Genomic DNA, 21,389 nt, shown 5'->3' on the forward strand with positions numbered 1-21,389 from the left:
TGAGTATCTAAGGCCAACAGAGGGGAGGGAAAGCAAAAAGAGTCTTTTTGCAGGACAGCAAGAGTTGCGAAGCAGAGGATAATAATGATATAGGCCGCATTTAGTGGGACACTATGGGAAGTTGATATTTTACCAGAAGAATGGGAGAGAAACCCCGGGAGCTGATTCTCCAGCCTGTTAATTTTTAAACTGATGTCTGAAGCTCACAAAATAACGTCATTCGTTTCTGTGCCGTTCTGAATGCTCCAGAGTCAAAGTAGCATAAAGGTCTGTTTGCGCACACCTGGATATGTGTATGTATTTGAAATAAAAGGCATGCCCTGTGCTAAACTTTGTCATGTTTGTAAGTTTTACGCGGGAGTTGGGGGAGTGGGCAATGTCTTCTGATGAAAAGCTTCAACTAGGCTAGAGGGAACGTAGGAGCGCTTTGTTTATGCGTGCAGAATTGGATGCGATGGTGGTCTGTTTTGATCTGGGTGCATAACCCTATATACCGGCCGAACAGAAGGATGGGTGGAATTAATATTTTAATTGTGTGAATTGAAGCTTGCATCCTTGTGGAATTCCTTTGTTCCTGAAGTATCGGACTGCAACTAAGTGGATTTTCTGAACACTTGGAGTGCCAGGTTTGGGAAGAGAAGAGGCAGCACAGAAAGCATCAGGTTGCACTTAAGCCCATAGGGCACTAACGTCCACCTCGCCTCTCCAGGACGCGCTGCGCTCGGAGGGAGGGAAGAAACCAGCGTTACCAGTTTTCTTTATCAGCTTTGTCTAATGATTGTTGTTACTGTGTCGAAGATGAAAACATGCTATAAATGACGCTTGCAAAAATACTGCTGTTAAAAATTTATTGTGTTCCTGAGAATCTCTGGTTTCACAAACTTGTTTTGGTAACCTTTGCGTTTAATGTGAACGCAGGGTGCCCGCAGGCTTTGCCGCTAGGTAGAGGAGGGAGCTCTTAAGTGAAAACGTACATCTGAAACCTTGACAGAAGAAAAGTTTCTGGTTTAAAAACTCTGCAAGCAGGTTAAAACAGGAACCTTGCGAGGTGTGAACCGTCCGTTCTCGTGCGGCTTTTAGTCGCAGCTTGCTTCTGAAGCTTTTATCTTGGCCGGCTCAATAGCAACCTTGTTAAATAGCAACCCAGTTCCTTGCTTTGTTGCCGCTCGGCCCTACCACATACATCCGAACTGGTCCAGCGTGGCTGCCTGTATTTGGCATGCCCTGACTGTTCCTTTCACCGGGCTGGACGCTGCGCTGGTAATTGCTGCTGGAACACCCGCAGCAGCCGCAGGCAGGGAGCCAGCGAGCTGCCACTGCCGGGCCGCCGAGGAGCCCCCCTCGAGAACGGGGCGCACCAAAGCGCTGACAGGTTTCTAGTCCGCGGGCTCCAATGGCAATTCGTGCGCCCATTGTCCTCCCTCAGCAAATAACGATTTGCAGTTTTGGACAGTTTGCATAGGAATTCCAGCGTTTGTTGACGGCGCTAGCTCTTAGCCCGGCAGAAAAAGAGTTCTGCAGACTCATTCAGCTCCTGCTTCCTTCCCCCTCCAAGGCATGCATACTCTCTCAGGGTTTGAATTACCCCATACTCTTTTCAGGAAAATAAATAGGGTATCTGTAAGTTTAAACATTAAGGCCTTTGTCAGCCCACAGTGAGTAGCAGAGGCCTCCTGTGGATAAAACTATGTTTGGGGGGAGGTACTTGTTTTACAGAGCATTGAGCTCTGTTGAAGGATGTGGGCTTGACAGCATTGAGGCTGAAGTCCTCTATCCAAGGGACAGGTGGAGCACAGGCAGCAAGTCTTTTCCCCCTTTTCACTCTGAACTACTTGTGCTGAGCGCGTTTTGTCCTTGTATTAAAGGGCAGTACATCCACCCGGGCGGAGGAGAGGGTGGCAACCAATACGGCTCAGTTCTCAGCCTTCAGACCGCTTGCCAAGTGGAGCGCTCGGCCCTTTTTTTTCTCTTGATCCGTTTCCTAGCAGGATCATCCAGGCTTTGTTTTTCAGCTGAAGTGTGCGCCACCTCTTATCTCTGCTCTGCCTTACCCTTTGCTGAGGATGGGCATAAACAGCCCTCGGCGCTTGTGCAGCAGGAGAAGGCAATCGTGAGCCTACCGTCAGGTCTGTATTCGGGGAAATGCTTGTTCTTGCTGGTGTCCCGCCTAACCGAGGGCATCCTGAACAGCTTCTCAGGCCAGAATCTAAGGTTTTCCAGCACTGAGTTCATACGTTTAAGAGTACGTACTATTTAAGTGTCTGTGTCATCAGTATGATCTACCCTCCAAAGCTCTCTGACTCCCACTGAAGTCAGCGATGACTCTGTTTTCTAGTTAATTAAATGGAAAAGGCCTGTTAGAGTTTGGCGGTGATGCTTTGGCCTGTGGGTACGGCGCGGTTTTACTGCGGGCTGCGTTGTAGAAAGCTGTTACAAAGCCGTTCCCGACTTGCAGCGTAGCTTGAAGCAGAGAGCTGCACTAGTTAAATCCGCAATTTGTTCCGTTAGCGTAAAGCACGGAAATTAGCCTGCTTTATTTAATTTTTGCTGGAAAATACATTCCGGAGCTTGTAAGGGTTGGGACATTGGTTCTTAATCTGTGCTCGAAGGGACCGCACAAAGCGATTTTGCAGCATCATCAAATGAGCTTTTCACTGAAAAGCTTGATAAAGGAAGAACGCCCAAGAAATTCAAGGGTGTTGACGGACACCTCTAGCTGAGGGAGATGCCATGCTGTGGCAGCGTGCCGTACGGAGATAGAGAAGTTCCCTGAAAACCCTTCGTTAGCGCCACTCGTTAGCGGCGAGAGTTGTTTTTCTGGAAGTTTCCTTGACCTGGCTGCCCATGCTCGGCCCTTTCTTGGAAAGCAGCAGCACTCTTTTGTGCCTCCCGCTGGATGCGTGAATCCTGTGCTGCTTCAGCCCTTTGTGCTCTGGAGCATCCCTTATAAAAGGGGGTTTTACATGGCTGAACAATGCGGATTGCGCCTCTCTCCTCTCTCTCGTGGAAATAAAACTCAGGTTTTCACATCCTCTGAGCACGCTCTGTTTTGGCCATCCCTAGCAGGACGGAAAGCTTTGAGCAGAGCTCCTTTCTGCTGGCGCCCCGACCTGCCTGCCCGGAAGGCACCGGCTGCCCCGCGTCATTGGGGTCCTGTTCCCACGTTTGGTCCGCTGCCAGGAAACCTTCCTGCTCCCTTTGCCGAGGAACGTAATTGCTGTTTCCTTAATTTATGCCTTTTGATCTTCTGTTTCTGACGCTGGTTGTGCACGGTTAAGCAGGCGCCCTTCTCCCCGCCGGTGCCACCTGAATGCTCTGGGGCTGCTATCTGCCACGTTTCGCTCTGGTTCCAGGCGAAAACCGAATACAGCAGGACTCCTGTACCCCATTTTCTGGATAAAGGGCCTGGAGGCCAGAAACGTACTATTTCTGTTTTTAACTTGAACGGCTCTTTGGATCGATGCCAGAAATAGCATGCCTGCCCCTTCCCTTGACTGAACGACCTTCAGATTTAACATTGATGTGTCGCTTTATCCTTGCTCTGTGTTTTAGACCAAAGAGAGGCGATCTTTGCTGAGGGGCGGCGTTGGGGCATGCCTCTTTAGGGACACGTGTTGTGGTCTCCTCTCTTCTGGATGCTGAGCTGTGCAGGAGTGTGAGCGTATTGGAACGACAGAGCAGATATCTGACGTTTGATTCAGTGAGCGTCCTCTTTTCCTGAAAGGCTGCTGCTTTTTACTTTGAGCAGAGATGACCTTCCTGTGATATTTTCATTTTTCCTACCGCTCTGAAGCAACTCGGACCGAAGACCTGGAAATCAGGGCAAGTGCGTGACTGAGTGGGCATGAGATGCAATTGCTACCCGTCTCCTGCAGCAGGACACTCTTGAACGCGTTTGGTAAGCAGGTTGTTGCTGCTTTCTCCCTTTCAAGGCCTGGGGAGCCTTGGGACTGCGACCGATTTGCAAGTTCATAGCAGCGATGCTGTTGCACGTTGATGTTGCCTGTATTTGCTATTTTAGTATGCCCTCAAATGTTATTACTTGACCATCGCTCTTCCCCCCGCCCCTCCCATTTCAACCATATTTCCCATGGATTCTAGCTTCTAATTTGGCCGGAAATCCTTCTTGGCTTTCACCTGTATTGTGCAAACGTCGCTACGTGGTCCAAACAAATAATTTTTTCCTAGATTTCCCCCTCTCTGTGAGTTTGAAAGCCTACTTGCTCTAATGAGCAGTAAGGACGGACTGGAATATCTTCCTAAGAATGGGCTTTTGTGCAAAGGGTTTAGGGCTTTTGTGCTTCAGCTGCAGAGCAGAGCTTGATTTTGTGATGCCCAGAGTTGTATTTATGAACTCAAACTTGATGTTAGAAGTCTGCGTTTTGAGCCTTGTGTTTGAAACGCGCTCTCCTTTCCCTCTCGCGACGTTGAAGAGCAGATAAGGAGGGTGAGGTCATCTCAGTCTTGCAGAAACTTTCCCAGTCCTAAAGAAGCAGCCTGCTTCAGTGTAATCATGTCTTCTAGGTTTTCATTTTGATAAAGGGCTGTCCTGCAAAACCTGCGGAGTTAAACAAAAACAACCCCCTTCCCCTCCCCACCATCCGTGAAAAAACATCCTTTGACCTCTGCTCTTACGGCCCCGTAATAAAAAGCAGTGAGATTGAAGCTGCATGTGCTCTAGCTCTCATTCTTTAAAACATTGCTGGAATTTAGATTTATCCCCCCCCCCCCCTCCAGCCCCCATTAAAATCCCACTAGACTAAGAAAAGGAAACTAGACAGCTGTAGTAAACTGCAGTTTCCCTTCTGCAGTTGTAGTCAGCTCAGTAATTTTTTCCCAGCTGCTCTTAAGTAGTGCCAGGGTATGGCACCACGTAGCCCGGCTTGTTGCAGCCTCCTAGCGTTGGCTTTTTTGGGCAGGGCAGGAGCCCTTGATACTGCTGCTTCTTACGTGACGAGCCGAACTTGTCAGCAAGAACTTTCTTGGGAAGTGTTTTTACACTGCAAACCTCATCGGTGCTATTTGGAGTATCCCAGTGCTCCTCCCTGCTTCTGCCTGTCTGCTGGTGATTACAGACGTAGCGGCTGTGGGAGAAGAGGAGAAAACGATGGCTGCTTATCTCCCGTGAGCGCTCCCGAGAGGAAAATGAGAACATGATGTGTTTGTTGGACTGCTCACTTCAGTCCTGCTGGGATTGATCGGGATCAGGAGTTTTGCCTATTTGAAAGCAGTTGGGGTAGGTTGGGTTTCTGCATCCCATATTAGCCTACAGCGAGTCCCGATCCAGCTCCTTTGCTGGGAAGCTTGGGAACTACTGCAAGAGCTACGGTCATCCTCTTGTCTTGCAGGAGGGGTGGGAGTCCAGGGGGTTTCCACTTCAGGATTAAACAGTTTTTCTTAGACATCTTATTGCAAGATAGTTTTGCTGGTGCATGACTGGAAAGCTTTGCAACATTGAGATGACTATAGCTCCACTTGTTTAGCTCAAGTTGAGAGCAGCACAATCGGGAAACTGCCCTTGCCAGTGCTGTTTCCATCATGGCGATGAGCTGGAAGGTTTTAACCTCCTGCAGAATAATTCCATAAATTCTGCCTGAAGTGAACTCTTCTGAGCAATGCAAAGCATGTCCCAAATAAATACTGTTCTAATACAATGTCATGTTAATCCTGTTTGCTAACTGGAGTTGTGAGCTGCTGTCCTAGCACTGGCAATAATTTAACACAGTTTCTGTATTACGGAATATTGATTTACTGTGGAGTATAAAAATGTGCAGTGCTCAGCAGAAGGGCCTCACCAATTGTTCTGCTCCAGGAACACTGCTGCTCAGGAATGTGAAATAAATTTTCCCTTTTAACAATAGCTCCTGATTTGCATAGTCTCCGTTCGCCGTTCCCCAGGGATTGTGCCGCTAAAGGTCTATAGCGAGCGCCCCCCCCACTTTGACACCAAACCACTTTATTTGTGCGCGTACAAAGGGCTTTGCTATTGAACAAGCGTAATAACTTTCCAAACTGTTTACTTTGCGCTGTAATTGTCCCCTCTCTGTTGTGCGCCTACTGTTGTTGGAAGAATTTAGGACTCTGAACACCCCCTTCCTTCTCGTTTGCTGTTTTAACTGCATTCATTTCGGGGAAGCTAAGTTTCCAGCAATCCGAAAAGTCAAATTCGCTCTGTGCTGCCAAGCGCAAGGTGGTATCTTTGTTGCTGGCTGAAGGAGACCAGGAGCTGGGAAGTAGTTTGTTTGCTCGAGCGTACCTCCTTGAAAAACGTTGATTACCGCCATCGAGGCTAAGCAAACCCTGGCTCTCCCAGACAGTTTGGTCCATCTCATGACTGAGGATGTCCCAGCAGCTTTTATTTTTTAACGTGTTTGCTAGAGGGGATGCTGGATTTTGTACAGGGAGGTGTTGAGAGGTGCTTGGCTTGTGGTCTTTGCCAGTATCTGCCTGTATGTGCTTTTTTGGTGCTCCTTTGGCAGCAAGCCGGTTTTTAGGATGGAGTTGCAGTGCTTGCAATTTGTACGGTATTTCAGGACCTCTTCTTTTAAAGAACATTGGGAAAATGGTTTAGACCGTTGTAGTTGTTGCTAGTTGTGCTCATGATATAGTAGCGGAGATGGTAAAACCCACCTCTGTTATAATTTCCTATATCCTCTTCTTCATGAATAGCAGTTCCTGCTCCCTAGCTCTACTGAGTTTGCCAGAGGGAGGTTATAAAGCTCTTACTGAAGTCCTGCCTTGAATGTTAAGAGGAAGAAAAATGAAGGGCCAAATCATTACACTGGCTTAGTGCCTCTGCCTCTTTCTGGTTTCACCTGCGTTTCCAAACTAATGGAAGAAGCCTAACTTCTAATGAAAAATATGGGCCAAAAAAAGGTAATGATCATACTGTGCTATGCAACCCAGACTTGTTAGAAAGCTGTCATGAGCCAAATTATAATATTGATAAGGGGCCATATTTACCAAAAAGTAGAATATACTCCTGGAAGAAGTTTGTTGTGAGCTTTAGCAATTGTATTAGGCGTTCAGACGTTTTTGGGGAAGGTGGACGTGTTGGTGCTTAGTTGGTAGGATTGAGAATGACATATTAATCAAAGCTTTAATGGGAAAAGCATCAATGAACTTAACAGTGCATTGAAGTCAGAGCAAACTCTGTTTTTCAGTTATAAACAACTTTCACGCTTGGTGTATTCTTACTTTCTTGTTCCTGGATTTAGCTGTAGGGAGTAACAAATTGCCTTGCACTTCACCATAAGCTGATGAGTAGACAAATTCTGTACGTTGACAGTATTCTGCTGGCTGCTGTGAACATGTGGAGAGGTGTACTGGAAAAGTCCAATCAACTCTACTCTTATGAAAACGGTATTTCTCAGCTGGCTAACTGCTTTGTGCTGCATCTGCAGAGTCAGTTTTGTAGTAACAGCTGGCTTTTCATGTCCATGCTCTTCTCATTCCCACGTCCTGCCTCCACCTTCCTTCCCTTCCTTCCCCACACCTTACTCCCTAGTCCGCTGTGCTGAAACGGGCATTCAGGCATGAGGCAAAGTACTTGTATTGGCAGAGCTGAAAGAATAAAATCAGAATTTTAGGCTATTGTCACAGAACAATTGTTGCTACTAAGGGCTGAAGAGCAGCTAAAGCTTGGAATGGCTGTTTTTCAGACAGTCAGCTGAATAAATGCTTGGGTATTACATAAATGTCATAGCGTAAAGATCTGGGGCACTTGGATTTGAAATATCACAAAAGTTCAAACCTGGCCCCGGCAACCAGCGTGAAGAATTTCGGCAAAGACCTAAAAGCATCCAGGAGACTGAAAAAGAAGAAAAATAAAATTAAACTCTAGTTCCGAATCTAAGCAGAGCCTTCTGCTGGGCCGTGCTGTTTTGCTTCTGACTAATCAACTTACTGCCAAGTTGATGACTTAATCATGAACTCAACAAGAGAGTGGAATCGTAAGGGTGTGACGGTCATTTTTGGGGAATCTTTTTATAGTGTACCTGGTACAGCTACATCGCAGAGCCCTGATGGTTAGGGGCCTTTCCGAGGTTCACTTAATGGAAAATTAGGATTTGTTTCTTTTTTTTTTTTTTTTACAGATATTGAGACAGCTGAAGAATTTAAGCCTGAGGGGTAGTGATATGGCAGCGGAAGAGAGCAGGAGCTTCCCAGGAACAGGGTGAAGTGAGCTGGTGGAGAGCAGAGGGCTGGGGCGCACCTGTGTGCATGCGTTGGTTTGGGGAGTTGAGCGTCAGCTACAGATGCTTTTGGAAGCCAGCTCTCCAGAGTAATCTTTGGGAATGGATGAAATAGGGGTGCTAAGAGGAAGACCAGCACAAGCTGGTGGCACAAGCCAAGTTGTGCGAGATAAGTTCTCATTCTTTCTTCAGCTCCTAGCCTTAATGGTCGCCTTAAAAACATAATATTCTGCTTAAAGCTTATGAAAAACAATAAAAGAACCCAACCAAGAAAAGCTTGGAGTGGGCTCCAGTGCTGAAGTGCTGGTTTCCAGTCCGCATATCTCACCCTCATCCTTCCAGATTGCTGTGGATTCACCAGTTGATGGAGGGAAGCTGAGCTGTGCTTGACAAGAGAGTGCGCCTTTTATGTGTATGCAGCACTTAGAGGAGTCTTTTACTGAAGGTCAGCACTGAAACACTGGTGGTCTCTGCCTTGACTTTCTTGGCCTGTAAGACCGAGGAGTAACTGCAGCGCTCTTGCTGCAGGCCAGCTGAGGAAGAGGAAGGAAGGCATAGTCTGGAAAACAGCCGGAAGGTGCCTTAATGTCTGTCCCAGGCAATTGTGATATGGTCCGAAACACTGTGGGGGTCTGCTGTGCAAGGGCTTTCCTGATGGGCAAGACAAACAGTGGAGGTGGGGAGGTCTGCCAGGAAAGCGTTAAATACGTCACCGTTTACTACTCTCTACCTGTTGTCTTGGTGCCTGGCTCCTGTGTCCTTGTTTCAGGTGTCCCGTTGGTGTCACTGGACAGCGTGTGTCACATAAGCCGTTCTGTTGAATTAGTGCGAGGGATAGGGGGGTGTTAAATATTTCTGTCCCTGGGATCTTGGGATTGATCTGTTCTTTTACCTGCCCGCACGGAGCTGAACCCAGCTGTGGTTTGGTTTCTGTAGGCTTGGTCGTAGGCTAGTTTTGCACAATAGGGGAAACTGCAGTGGAGCCGCTCTCCTGTTGATACCGTAGGTTGGCACCGTATGTGGAGCCCCTTCTTGAGAGCTAGTGTCCAGAATCTGACAGATCCTCTTGCTGGTGGCCTTACTGAGTATTTCAGGGTCCCCATCCAAACAGATGATGTTCTTTAGATCCTTAAAACCACAGCTTATTAAGGGATGCACTTTACCTTTTCGGGAGACTTGTTCTCCCATTTCCAGGCATGGGTGCCAGCTGATGCGTGTTCCTCTAGAGCTCCACTGGTTTTCTGTAGGGATTGTGGACAGGACTGAGAAAGGGCCAGTACAGACAAGGCGAATGACTCAGCAGCTCCGACACAGCCCGTAATGAGTCACAGCTGCGCACGATAGCACTGCCGGCAAAGTACTGCAGGACTCAAAACCAGCAGGTTGTAGGCTCCAAGTTGTTACGCATCAGACTGAGATGTTATATCATCAATGCACAAGCTAATGCATCTTGTGTAATACCTCGAATGACATGGCATTTCACTCTTGGATGACATTGTGCTCTTAAGCTGCTCTGTTTTCAGACGTTAGCTTCATTTCTGCAGCGCGGCCAGATCCCAAAAACGGCATAGGTGTGTGCAAGAATTAAAATTAAATGCGAGTTTCTGAAGGTGAGAAGGCAGGTGTTGTTCCACCTGCCAGCGGCATTGCTCTGAGCTAGAAATGGGAGGGAAATCAGTGGTGATCTTCAGTTTCCTGATGAAGAGCTGAGCGCAGTTTGTTTGCTCCGTTTGTGTGCATCCATAGAATTTGCTGCTTTGTTCTCTGCCTACTTGCTGAGGTTCCTCTTACATGGCATGTTCTTTTTCGAAGTACTACGTTTAAGGGAAGAAGGGTGGCTTGGTTTTCACTTCCTTTTCTGAGAATGCTTTCTGAAACCATTTGCACCTCAGAAGTATGAACGTTGTTAAGGTGAGCCTGATACTGAGGCACGTGGATAGCGATGCTGTTATTCGGCAATATACGTATTTGTGTGACATTAAGGGAAAACTTATTCCCTAAAGAATGGATTCTAGTAAATTTTTACTATGCCGCTTTTAAAGCGGTTAAAATTGTCTTGCATCACAGAAGAATCCTTTAGTAGGCCAGAAGGATTGTGAAGGCTGTTTTGTAGCTTTAGTTTTTGCTGCACCACGAGCAGATTTTAGCAGCAGAGGGGATGAATCCCCCTTTCCCAATTGACAGTTTGTCATTTTGGTACTCTTCATTTCCCTTCTCTGCTTACCCTGCTGTAGGTCTGTCTGCGGACTGAGGTTTGTACTGGTCCAAGGGTTTTCTTAGATCCTTGAGCTGCACTTACCCCTTCCCCTAGGAAGTGATTTGGGGACATGGGGAGAGACCTTTGCCCTGGGGCAAAGGCTTTGGCTGCAGCAGCAAGAGGGGAGGAGGCAAGAAATGAACTTTAGTACGGAGCATCAGCTCTGCTCGAGCTGGTGCTGGGACCAGCAGTTCCTTACCTGACCAGGTGCTGCCGGCAGGGCAGGTGAGCCGTGGGCTGGGGACCGTTTCTGCAGCTGGAGTATGTGGAATTTGGATTCTGCTGCGCTTAATTGCGGCAGGCTGTGAGGCCTCTGTCCCTCCGTAATTTCTATGCAGGAGTTCCAGGCATCTTTTAATGGCTGGCCTGGGTCGCTTTTTTTTCGTTCCTTTTTTTTTTTTTTTTAATAGAAATGAACTATAGATGCCAAAACAAACCTTTCATATCCTGATCTGAGTGATGGTTACTCTGTAGACAAAGCATCGCATGCTGTGGCCAGTGAAGTGGGTTGGATGGTTCCTCTTCATCCAAAAAGGAGGGCAGTTGTGATCTGCTTTATTTTGATGCAAGTTCTGCCTGGCCCCTGCGTTCCTGGCAGCCTGCCAGCACTGCCCTCTCTCTGGGGCAGAATCCTGGCATCCTCGCTCAGCCGTACTCTGCAGCAAAACGCCTTCGGATTTGTGCGCACGCATTTCCTCTGAGCGGTGGGGGTTTTTCAGTGAGGAAGAGTAGAAATAACTCTTTACTTGCAGCCTCTAGAGGTCTTTGGTTTTTCTGAATGCTGGAATGAATGAACTGAGTTGAGGTTTGAACTAGATTTAGCTTATTGCTGAGCACATGCTGTGAATAGAAGAGCCCTTCAGAAGCTGCTGTTTCTGTCCACGGGGTGGGGGCGGGTGTTCTGCTGAACAAATTGTTCACTTTGGCTTCTTTGCAGGCAGAAATGTTATGATCAGCTAATGAGATTGTTCTCAAGTGCTTGTGGGGTTTTCTCTTCCTCACTTGGAGTTGTCATGCAAGAGCATTTGGTGGAGTTAACTCTTGTTCCACCCATCCATCCGATTCGGCACTGGTTCTTCATAACGAGCTAAAAAAGTATAAAAGCTTGATGGTCCGTTTTAGGGCACTGGGGTAGGGGAAGTGAACTTTAAGAATATGTAGGCACAGCAAACTGGAAAATACCTTCTGAACTGGGTGGAAATCTCTTCCCTTGAGTGAGGGAAGATCATGAGAGCAATTGAAAAAGTTGTATAGTGCTTGGAGGATGGCGCTCCTAGGGGTGGTTTTTTTTTTGGTCATCAGAATTGTTGTAGTTGAGCTGGGCGCATGGCTTTTTACTTGGACTTGTCTTGTGTTTTCCAAGTGCATAAGCATTGGTAACGCTGTCTACAGCACGGAATCTAACAAAAAGCATCCTGAATTTACTTTGTCAGTGCTGGCATTTGAGACCCTCAAAATGTGAGCAAAGAAGGGAGCAGGTGGGGTGATGGGAAACTTCTTTTTTTTTAACCTGATTTTAATGCTAATTTTTTTCAGTTTCCAGTGAATCAACAAGTATTGATTTAACCGTAAGACTTCTGCTGGCATGTCACTATTGTTTGGGAGTAGGCCTACCTAGCACCAGTATGGACATGAAACATTGCATCGCGTTCACACTACTAAACTCTGCCCTCAGGCTGGTGCCTTGTGGTAGGTAATACAAGGAAAGCATGCAGAATTAATTTGGATGATTTGCCCTTTAATAGAGTTGACAGCTGAATGTAATAAACTGTTGTGTTTGAAACCACTCCTGTGGTCTGTTTGCAGACCTTATTTGTCCCTGTTGAAGATCCTAGGTGGAAACGGGACCTTAGTTCTGGTATACTCCCTTTTCTGTTTGCTGTAGTTCAAGCTGGCAGCAAGATACGGCTCCTGGTTAAGAACAGTGACTTGCATCAAATGCTGATGTTCCGACAGCTCTCGAAAAGGCGTCGACTTTGAACATTTAGGCAGTGCTACGGTGGTAGGGGATGCAGCGTTCAGTACAGAGCTGGGAAAAGGAAGGCAGCTTGTGCAGAGTTTTTTTGAGCACAGTCAAGAATAGGGATTGAAGTATGTGTTCCTGCAGTTGTAGATCGACTGGTATGATCTCAGAAACGTGTGTAATTAATGATGAGATCTCACGCAACATATATTTCCTCTTGGCTCCTCCATGAGAGGACATGTATGTGAAGGGCCGTACCAGGCCAAATGTCCGACAGTTGACTCTTATCAATCCAGAGCCAAGCAGCTCTAATGTTAGGAGCAGTCCGTGGCAAACCACTAATACCCAACCCACTGTTTTGGCACGCATAGTCGCAGATCCAGAGCCTGGTAGAGCCACAAACAGTGAACATGGGCAGTGGCCCTGAAACAATTCCAAGTTTTCAGTGTGTGGACCCTGTGAACTGTGATGTGCCTCCCACAGGAAAGGGTGTGGTGTGCTGTGCTGTGGTGGGACTGTAGCAAGTCAACGCAGGGTGTGAGATGGGGAATGCTGGACAGGACAACTCGGGAAAAGGAGGATTTGACTAGGTAGCACAAGCCTGGATCAAGATGGAAACCTCCATGAAGGACTAGCTCCATACATATTAATCTCGCAGAGAAGCGTAGAGCTTCATTGGACAGTCTTTTGCCATTACCCGCTCTCTTCCTTCTCCCTCAGAGATTGAAGTTGTGTTGTGTCTGGGTCTGTTACTAGAGATTGAATCCTTTTCCCCGTTGCGTAGGCTCATTCAGAATTGTCATAGTGGAGCCTCGGTCATGGGCCACCTTGCAAGTGTCTCTTGCGTACCTCTTGATTGGTCTCGCAGCGCTGAAGCCTCGTTTGGCGGAGAGATGCTTAATTGTCTTATTTAAGAAATTTTATCCTGGAGCCTACTGCTTGGGATCTCTCCTAACATCATGGTGAGCCTTGTACGTGAAATCAGCTAATACCTTTGCCACCTTATGTCTGGCAAGAGGGGTGAGCTCAGGTTGTACGTCTTTTGGGAAAAGGACTCCAAATCTGGGGCTGTGAACCGGAGGTGGTCTTTGGTGATTTCTTCCATTGAAAGCTGCATGAGGATGTGGAGAGTAAGTACTCTGCGGCCTCTGTGCTGATAGGCGAACGCATTTCAGGGAGCGGAAAAGCCGCAGGGTATAAAGGGTGGAGGATGGGAACCATATGCAAAGTGCGTGGAGAGCTGCAGCTTATGGCCTTGTGTCGCAGCATTAATCGCCGTTTGCACGGCAAGAGAGAGGCTGGCAGGTCATTGCCCAAGACTCTCAGGCTCTCAGCTTCTATTGCGAGCATGTCTGGATGGACAGACTGACAGCCGGCAAGGGCTTAACTTGCCACTGGTCACTTGGCTGAGGGAGACATCTCAGCTTCTCTGACAGTTTAGAAGAAGCAAAACGAATGCATGTTCTCATTAGACTTTCTAGTACAAAACAATACAGCAGCAGGGAGCTCTGATGGGCCCTTAATTTCCTCTACAGCAGTATGTAAAACCTCCTGCCAGTAAGCGGAGGGTATGGATGTGCCTTTACTTGGACATGAAAAGATCTTTTTTGTCCACCAAGAGACTTTCCAGTCTATGGACCTGTGCATCTTAACCCTGAAATACTGCGTGGCAGCTTTTATTAGATTGTATTTACTGACTTGGTTTAGGCAAGTGTTGTCAGAGATGGAGGTTGTCTTACAGAGGGCTTATCTATGTGGCGGTTGTACAGCTTTTACAGCATCGCTACGGCAGAAGCGATTGAACTTGGTCTAGCCCAGGTTGTACAGCGGAGCTGCATTGACCTACGTGTTCCTGAGTTCATTGGCAGCGGCGGATTCAGACTAGTTTAAAAAAGCAGAGCGCACGCCCCTTTCTGAAATAGCTGAAGCTGTGCAGGGAGCCGGGCTGGCTTCCTCTGCCTCCGAGGACAGAGCTTTATTCCCTGCCCCCCCGGCAGCTTGCCGGGTGACGGGAGCAGGTCACCTTTCTGTCCTGCCCGTTTTCCCACGTGTAAAATAGGGACACTGCTGTCTCTGGCAAGAGCGCTTGGCTGGTGGGTTTCCTTTTCTGAAGCTGACTTCACTGTTTTACTGTAACTGGATTTAACCCACAATTGCCTGTTTTTTTGCCTAGGGAAGGACTGTAGCCAGTCCCAAGGATTTGGGCTAGTGTAACATGGGGTTTTTTTCCCCTGCCCTTCTCCAGTAATATAAAGCTAGCTTCTCTTTCTTTTAGAAAGCGCTTGTTTCCCACCTTTCCTCAGCTGTTCCCCCTTGATGTAATCAGAACAGTCTGAGAAGCTGTCACGTTGCTGAAGTTACCTCCTGTAATTTTCTTAAAGGCTGCCTAGTGCTTTTACTGGAAATGCAGACACACCGTGCCCTTCTGCATCGCTCCTGGCCTCCTGCTCGCTCGGGAGGCGTTTACTCCTTGAGGCTTTTCCCTGCTAGCCCCAAACCGGCAGAATTTGGGGTTCTCTGCCACGGACCGCGAGAGTCGGCGTCCAGGGCGAGGGCTCCAGTGCTTCCCTCGCCCCTTTCCTATGAAGCCCTGCAGCCTCCCAAGCGCGTGCAATGCAGTATTTATTACCCGACAGGCTGAACTTGGTCTGTCTTAACCTTGCCTTGGTTTTCCTTCCCCCTCCGCCCGATACAGCCTCCCCCTCCGTCCCTGCCTCCCGCCCGGTGCAAAAGGGCTGGGACCTTCCGGCCGTACGCCGGCTCCTCCGGGCGAGGAGGCGTCAGGCTGCTAATTCTGCGCGCGCGCGCTATTTACAATAAGCACCATCTGCTGAAGTTTCCAGGATGCTGTCCTTGTCCGTCAAGCTGAGTGCCACGCCAGCTGCGCGCGCGGGGGCCGCGGCGCCCGGCCCCCGCGCGTCCTGCGGCAGGCTGGGCTCCGCGCGCGCCGCGCTGGGCAGCCGCGTTCGCTCCGCTTGGCAGCGAGCCGAAGCGAGACGAGTCTGCCCCGGGGAGGTTTTTATTATTATTGTTATTGGTGACTTTTAAAGGATCAGGCCCCCAAATAATTTGTCTTCTGTCCCGGGCTGCACCTCCCCTCGCAGCTGCCCGCGCTGGCCCGTCTGCCTGCGGCCACGTGACGCCGGCGTGTCCTGCTTCTGCTGCCCTCTGCGCCCTGCTGAATGGGAAAGCGGCCGAATCCCCATCCTCAAACTTCCCCACCCTTGAGAAAATTCCCTGATTTCAGCTCCTCATCTGTTATTTTCAATTTCTTAACTTCATTCTTATTCAGGCTAAAGGGGAATAAGGTTTTTTTGGTTTGTTTGTTTTCCTCTGATGCCAAGCTAAAAGTGACCCTAGCAGCTGCCTCCCGATGCATAAGCAAGCACATTTGGCGCTGCACCTCAGTAACCTATTTTGCGCGCGTGCTTGCAATTACGCAAAACATACCCGTGCAGCAACACGATTAGCAGTCTGCCTTGGGAGCCGCAGGAGTTACTACCGTGCTGCTGCTCACCGCCCCGGCTTTGCCTTTCTAAGCACAGGACGACTGCTTTTGCGACGAGTCGCGGAGCCCGCTTTAAGTAGCCCCAATCTTGCCCAGCCATCTGGCTGTCTTGTCTCTCTCCTTGTTCTGCTTAATCCCAAACCCGTGTTGGGCAGGTGCAATAAACTCTTTCATTAATTGTCATGTCGAAGTCCCCGATGTTTAGAAAGAAAGGAAGTGGGTTGCCCTCCCCCTACTAACCGGTTGTCTGGTGTGGGTTTCGGGTGACTGCCGACGGTGCCTGACTGTAGCTATCTCAAAGGCTGTGTTTTGCGAGTGGCTCTTACTTTCTAGGGCCAGTCAAGAGAAACTGTTGTTCTTGCAGAGTATTTGTATAGAGATTAAAGCTAAAGAAGTTACACGGCTTGTTATCTGAAAGCTAATCTACACAAGGAAAACATGTATGTCGCTGACAGCACGTCGCAGCAAAGGGGGTAACTGGACAGGCTCTGAAAAAGCTTTAATTCTAAATATAGAGGACCGGGCTCCGTTCAATACTGTTTTGGAAAGTGTGGCTGAGCCATGGTGATGTGTCTTCCCCTCCTCCACCTATGCTGCGGGGTGTCAGAGGATGGAAGTGTACGTTACCGTATTTCATTTGGGCTTATTTTTGGCTTAAATCCAGGGGATGTTTTCTGGGGTAGCATGTGTCCTGATTTTTAGGCAAAAACAAAGAGCAGGTCTGCCGCTTCTTGTGTCCTGTCTCACTTAGGAATCTAAACGCGCGTGAACCCTTTTGTTCATATAGATATACTTAATCTTGACTTGTGTTTTGTAACCTGAATAAAAGAGCGAGCCTTATTTAAGGAGCAGGACAGTATTGTTGCCGTAGGCAGGGACACCTGAGAACTCTGCAGAAGACAGCAAGGCAGCAGGCGAGTTTGGAGGTGCTTTCGATCTTTATTCTAACTGATTAAAGAAATTTCCTATTGAAGCGTGGGTCCCCAGACAGCAAACTTAAGCCTACTGACAGTGAGCTTGGCCCTTTCAGTTTCTTTTTGTGGAAACTTCACTCTATAGCCTATGAATTACTTCTTTGCGGACTGCAAACCCACCGTTCTGTAAGATGAAATGTCACGTTGAGGATCTGCGAGGCTGTAATGGGAGCTGAGCCGCGGTGAGATCTGGCTTACCAGAATCCTAAAATTTCTGGAAGTCCAGATAGTCTGTTTTATCCACAGACGCTGAAGATACCATTCATGAAAGCAAAGACAGCCATTGCAGAGGCCTTTCCTGGCTTAGTTTAAGCTGCAAAAAAAAAAAAGATGAACGCTTCTCCGGTAAAATTCTCCTTCACTTCTGAAATGGAAGTATTGGAAAATTTAGCTGGGAGAAAAGTACTGTGGTTTGGAAAGTCTTGGGGGAAACTACAATATAAAAATGCTGTCAGTTTTGTGGGTGATTGAGTCAGAGTAACAGCGACGCTCAGGGAAACTTCTCTGCAAGATAAGGGTGGAAGATGTGATTCCTGAACTCCGCTTCAGTGTCGCGAAGGGGATTTCAGGCCTTTTCGGAGGCAAACTGGAGTTTCCTTGCTGGGAGGAAGTCCCCTCTGCCTTAAAGCTTGCAACATCTTATCCTTCTTGGAAGAGAATAAAGCGCAACCTGGCCAGGGATCTGGATTGGAGCGGCATGATCTGGTGATGCTGGGGTGGTATTGGCAACTGTTCAGCCATTGTAAACTGGATTAACCCTGTGGTCACTCTGGCTAGCAGGTAGGCTAAATCAGCCCTTTATCCAGCTCTGGTACTGCCTAGCCGGTAGGGTAACTCAGACCTTTATCCAGCCCTGGCCTACTTTTGTCTTAGGTTCTCCTGGCTGTATCTTCAGTATAACTGATGGAGGATTAAGAGCAAGCCTTGCTTTGGCATCTATCTACTCTAAATGTTAAAATTTACACTGAACATAAGATCAGGGTTGATCAAAACAGGGCAGGTGTTTTACGCAGTGAAGAATTCCAGAGAAAAGAGCTTAAGCTCACAGAAGTGATTTGAAACCGGTCTTGGAGAGGCCTGGGAAGAATATAGGCAGTCACTGCAGTTGCCCATTTCTGTGGGAATCTGGCCTCATCCAAATTAGCAACGAACTGAAGTCACACACGCGCATCGGAGGTCAAGTAAGAATCCGTAGGATTGTGTTATTCCGAATTGGAGAGTTTCAGCTGCAGTTCCACGGAGCCAGCGCGTTCTTTCCGGGGTATTTGTGTTAGCTGATTTGAAACTTGCAATAACCCGGCTGCTTTTCTAGGCGAGTGCATGGGTAGCAGTACGTCTAAATAACAGCAGATGCGTGAGAGGTGTAGTTTTTTCTAGGAACTCGGTTACTGCTGTTGCTTACCGTGTCTTCATGGGCTTCAGTAAGAGACTTGCGTACACGGTATGTAATTCATGTAGTGTTAGCTTACATTTCGTTCCCCAAGCAGCGGGGATTCGACAACTGGGAGGGATCTCACCTACCCCGGGTCGGTTTTGCTACGGTGGCTGACTTCAGCTACGAAACGGATTAATCTCAGCAGAAGATTTTCTTGGTTAGATTTTGGAAGAAACCTCCGGACGTCAGTCTGGCTCCCTTACCTCGTGTGAGGGGCCGATTGGGAGTCTGTGGTCGCGCTGGATTCTTGGAGGCAGCAAATCCGATGAAAACGCTAGACCTGTCCGCCCATCGCTTCCTATCTGAGAACTGGCGTAACAATTTTCCATTCTAGGCAGCGTGCTGTATGTGGAAAAATGCTACAGGCGAGGGAGGGATGGGGAAAGAGGGAAGTATTTTGTGATTAGTTTTGTGTTCTCGATTATCCAGATGTGGCAAAGGATCTGTTGTACTGTGACACTTCCGAAGTGGGTGAGTGGAGCCTCGGATTTATACATAGGTTACCTTCCTGTGTCCCCCCCCCCCCCCCCCCCCCCGGTTTCTTTTGTTTGTTTGTTTGCTTTTGTCTGGAGCGAGGCAGTACAGAGTAAGGGCATTTTTGTACCAGTTGACTATAAAATGCGATGGTGTAGTCCGCGTACTAACGAAAGTATGTTTATGCGTCTGCAGAACCATATTTTGTGTTTGCAGTAGAGATAACGAAGGTAGGAAATCGGTCAATGCGAAGCCTGCGGGTTCCCCCACGCACACACCCACGCGTGCTTGCGCCTCTGATCAGGGGAGAGCAGAAGGTGCAGTTCACTTGGTAATTTCTTTTTTTCTGGCTTCCTCGTTTGCTGGGTCGAGCCGTCAGATGCAGAAATCGAGTGTGCCGTTGTCTGCTTTCCTTTGCAGCACCTCATTGCAGAGGAGCAGCTTGTGCAGAGCTGCTGTTAGCTCTGTTGCTTGTCTCCCAGAGTGGTTACTCTTAAAACCGAAGGGCTGTGCGCCTTGTGAAACTTGCCGCGATGTTTTAATTGTGGCCATGTGGTATACGTTGGTGTTCAGCCATATTTCATGACTGATGACAGAAGTGCTTTTAAGGAGAGTAAGTTTAGGGAGAGAGGGTAAATGAGTTTTTCTCCAAGACTTGGAAAAGTGGGTCTGGCAGATGTGGCCAGATAGGACGGGAGCTGCTGGTTTAGCCAAGCTTGGCGTAAAATCTTAACGCTTGCATAGGCAGGACTTCAATCACTAGGTACCAAAAGCTATTTTAATAATGCTCTGTGGAGGCACGGCTTTTATAGCACATCTCGGGTTTGGCTGATCATTATTAGTGGTGGCTAGAGGATATCACTCATGCCATTCAGTATGCAGCTTGTGATCTATTTGGCAGTTCTACTAGGCTGTTTGTAGGCTGTATAATTAAAATTGCTCTCAAAATGACCCCTTTTCCCCTTTTTATTTTTCCAGGAGACGAAGGGCAGAGTGGAGATGGGCAGCAGACCGTGCAGCCATCGTCAGTCGTTGGAATTGGCTCCAAGCCCACGTCTCAGACCTGGAATACCGAATCCGGCAGCAAACGGATATTTACAAGCAGATTAGAGCCAATAAGGTGAGGCCCAGAAGCACGTGTGTGTGTGTGTGTGTGTGTGTGTGTGTGATTCTGCTCCGTCTGCCTCCTGATGGCTCGCTCGCTCTCTCCTGATGCAACGTGGAGTGTGTATGATGCTGTTTGTCCTGCATCTCTCATAAAGCATATTGCACGGTTGTGACTGCATATGATGTTATTTGGGCGTATGCTGAGTGTAGTTCTTTTCCCTGGTTCAATAAGGTAACGCAAAGATAGCAACACCTTACTTTACAGCCAGTGTTTGGGTACTGAACAGAGCTGTTGCTTTTGTGTGCTTGTTTCTGCTCCCCACCGCTCTAGCCTTTCTCATTTTTTTATTTGATTATGTTTTCCTTCCTGTTCTTTCTTTTTGGGAGTAGCTGAAGATATGGGGATAAGGAACAGAAGAACAAGAGACTTATTGGGAAAGGGAGGAGACTGTGGAGGAAGTCAGCTTGAGATACGATCGCATATTACAGGCTTAAAACTGAGTCAGTGTCGTAATAAAGTCTGTTCCTAGGTGCTGACCTTCCTTGGTGGAAGGTTGTTCCAAACTTGCTCTCAGATGGCATGGGAATGGGGGAGAGCAGAGAAGGGATGAGGAAGGAACTGTTATCAAGACTTGTTCTGTTCAGGCATGCATAGCTAAACGTCACGCCTTGGAGGGAGGAATGTCTGGAGTTTGTAGCAAGAAGTGTCGGGGCATTGCATCAATTTACAGATCCTCAGGAATTCCGAATCCAGCAAACACTTTTCTCAAGATGTGCGGTGTTCTGGGGATGACGGGAAGAGACTTCCAGGCAGGTAGAAAGGCACAGGCACAGGAGGAAGATTGTGGTCTTTTATGCAGCTATGTAGAAAAACAAGCTACTCGAGTGAGTAACTGCTATAAGTGACTAGGTAGAAGAACATGGCTTTACTGAATGGAATACCTTACTGAGATTAGAGGAAAAGACTTCTCAGAGTTGGATTGTGCGTCAAATTAGTGAACCAGTTTCAGATTCTTTTCTGTCCTAAGAAAGAAGATCTTGCAAGATGATTTCTAGGTATAAAATATAAAATTGCTAAACACTGCTGCCAACTACTTGTGGTTTAGTAACTGTCAGGAATTGATATGAAGAATGTGACTGCTGAAAGATGAGGATGGAGTTCAGGTCACCAAATGGACTGAGGTAATGGAGACTCACAGACTTTCTCTTTAGAGGAGGAGCAGCTGTTCAAAACCAATGTGGCAAGATATCTATGAATTTCTTCCCTCTCTGGCTTCACAGAGAACTTCTTCCTTCAGATCCTGGAAAAGCAGATGTGCCACTGAGTGGTGGCAAATCTGCTAAAATACTGCTACTGCAAATGTTGAGATATTTTTGTCATGAATGAAGAGTGATCAAGATGTATTTCAGGGTTTCAGCATCAGTTTTCTCTTACTGTATGAGCTGTTCTGGTTACCATTTGATACTCAATGAGGG

General features: G+C 47.8%; 1 protein-coding gene across 7 annotated transcripts in view; it reads left to right on the forward strand.

Moving 5' to 3' along the window:
* KANSL1 (KAT8 regulatory NSL complex subunit 1) overlaps positions 1-21,389 on the forward strand; it is a 107,841-nt gene that overhangs the window by 55,713 nt on the left and 30,739 nt on the right. For all 7 annotated transcript variants that reach the window (XM_068919460.1, XM_068919462.1, XM_068919461.1 and 4 more), the window contains one exon: positions 19,785-19,926. In XM_068919460.1, the coding sequence (XP_068775561.1) occupies positions 19,785-19,926 (142 nt within the window). The remainder of the gene's footprint in view (positions 1-19,784; positions 19,927-21,389) is intronic.

This window comes from Struthio camelus, chromosome 25, assembly GCF_040807025.1.
Source record: "Struthio camelus isolate bStrCam1 chromosome 25, bStrCam1.hap1, whole genome shotgun sequence".
NCBI lineage: Eukaryota > Metazoa > Chordata > Aves > Struthioniformes > Struthionidae > Struthio > Struthio camelus.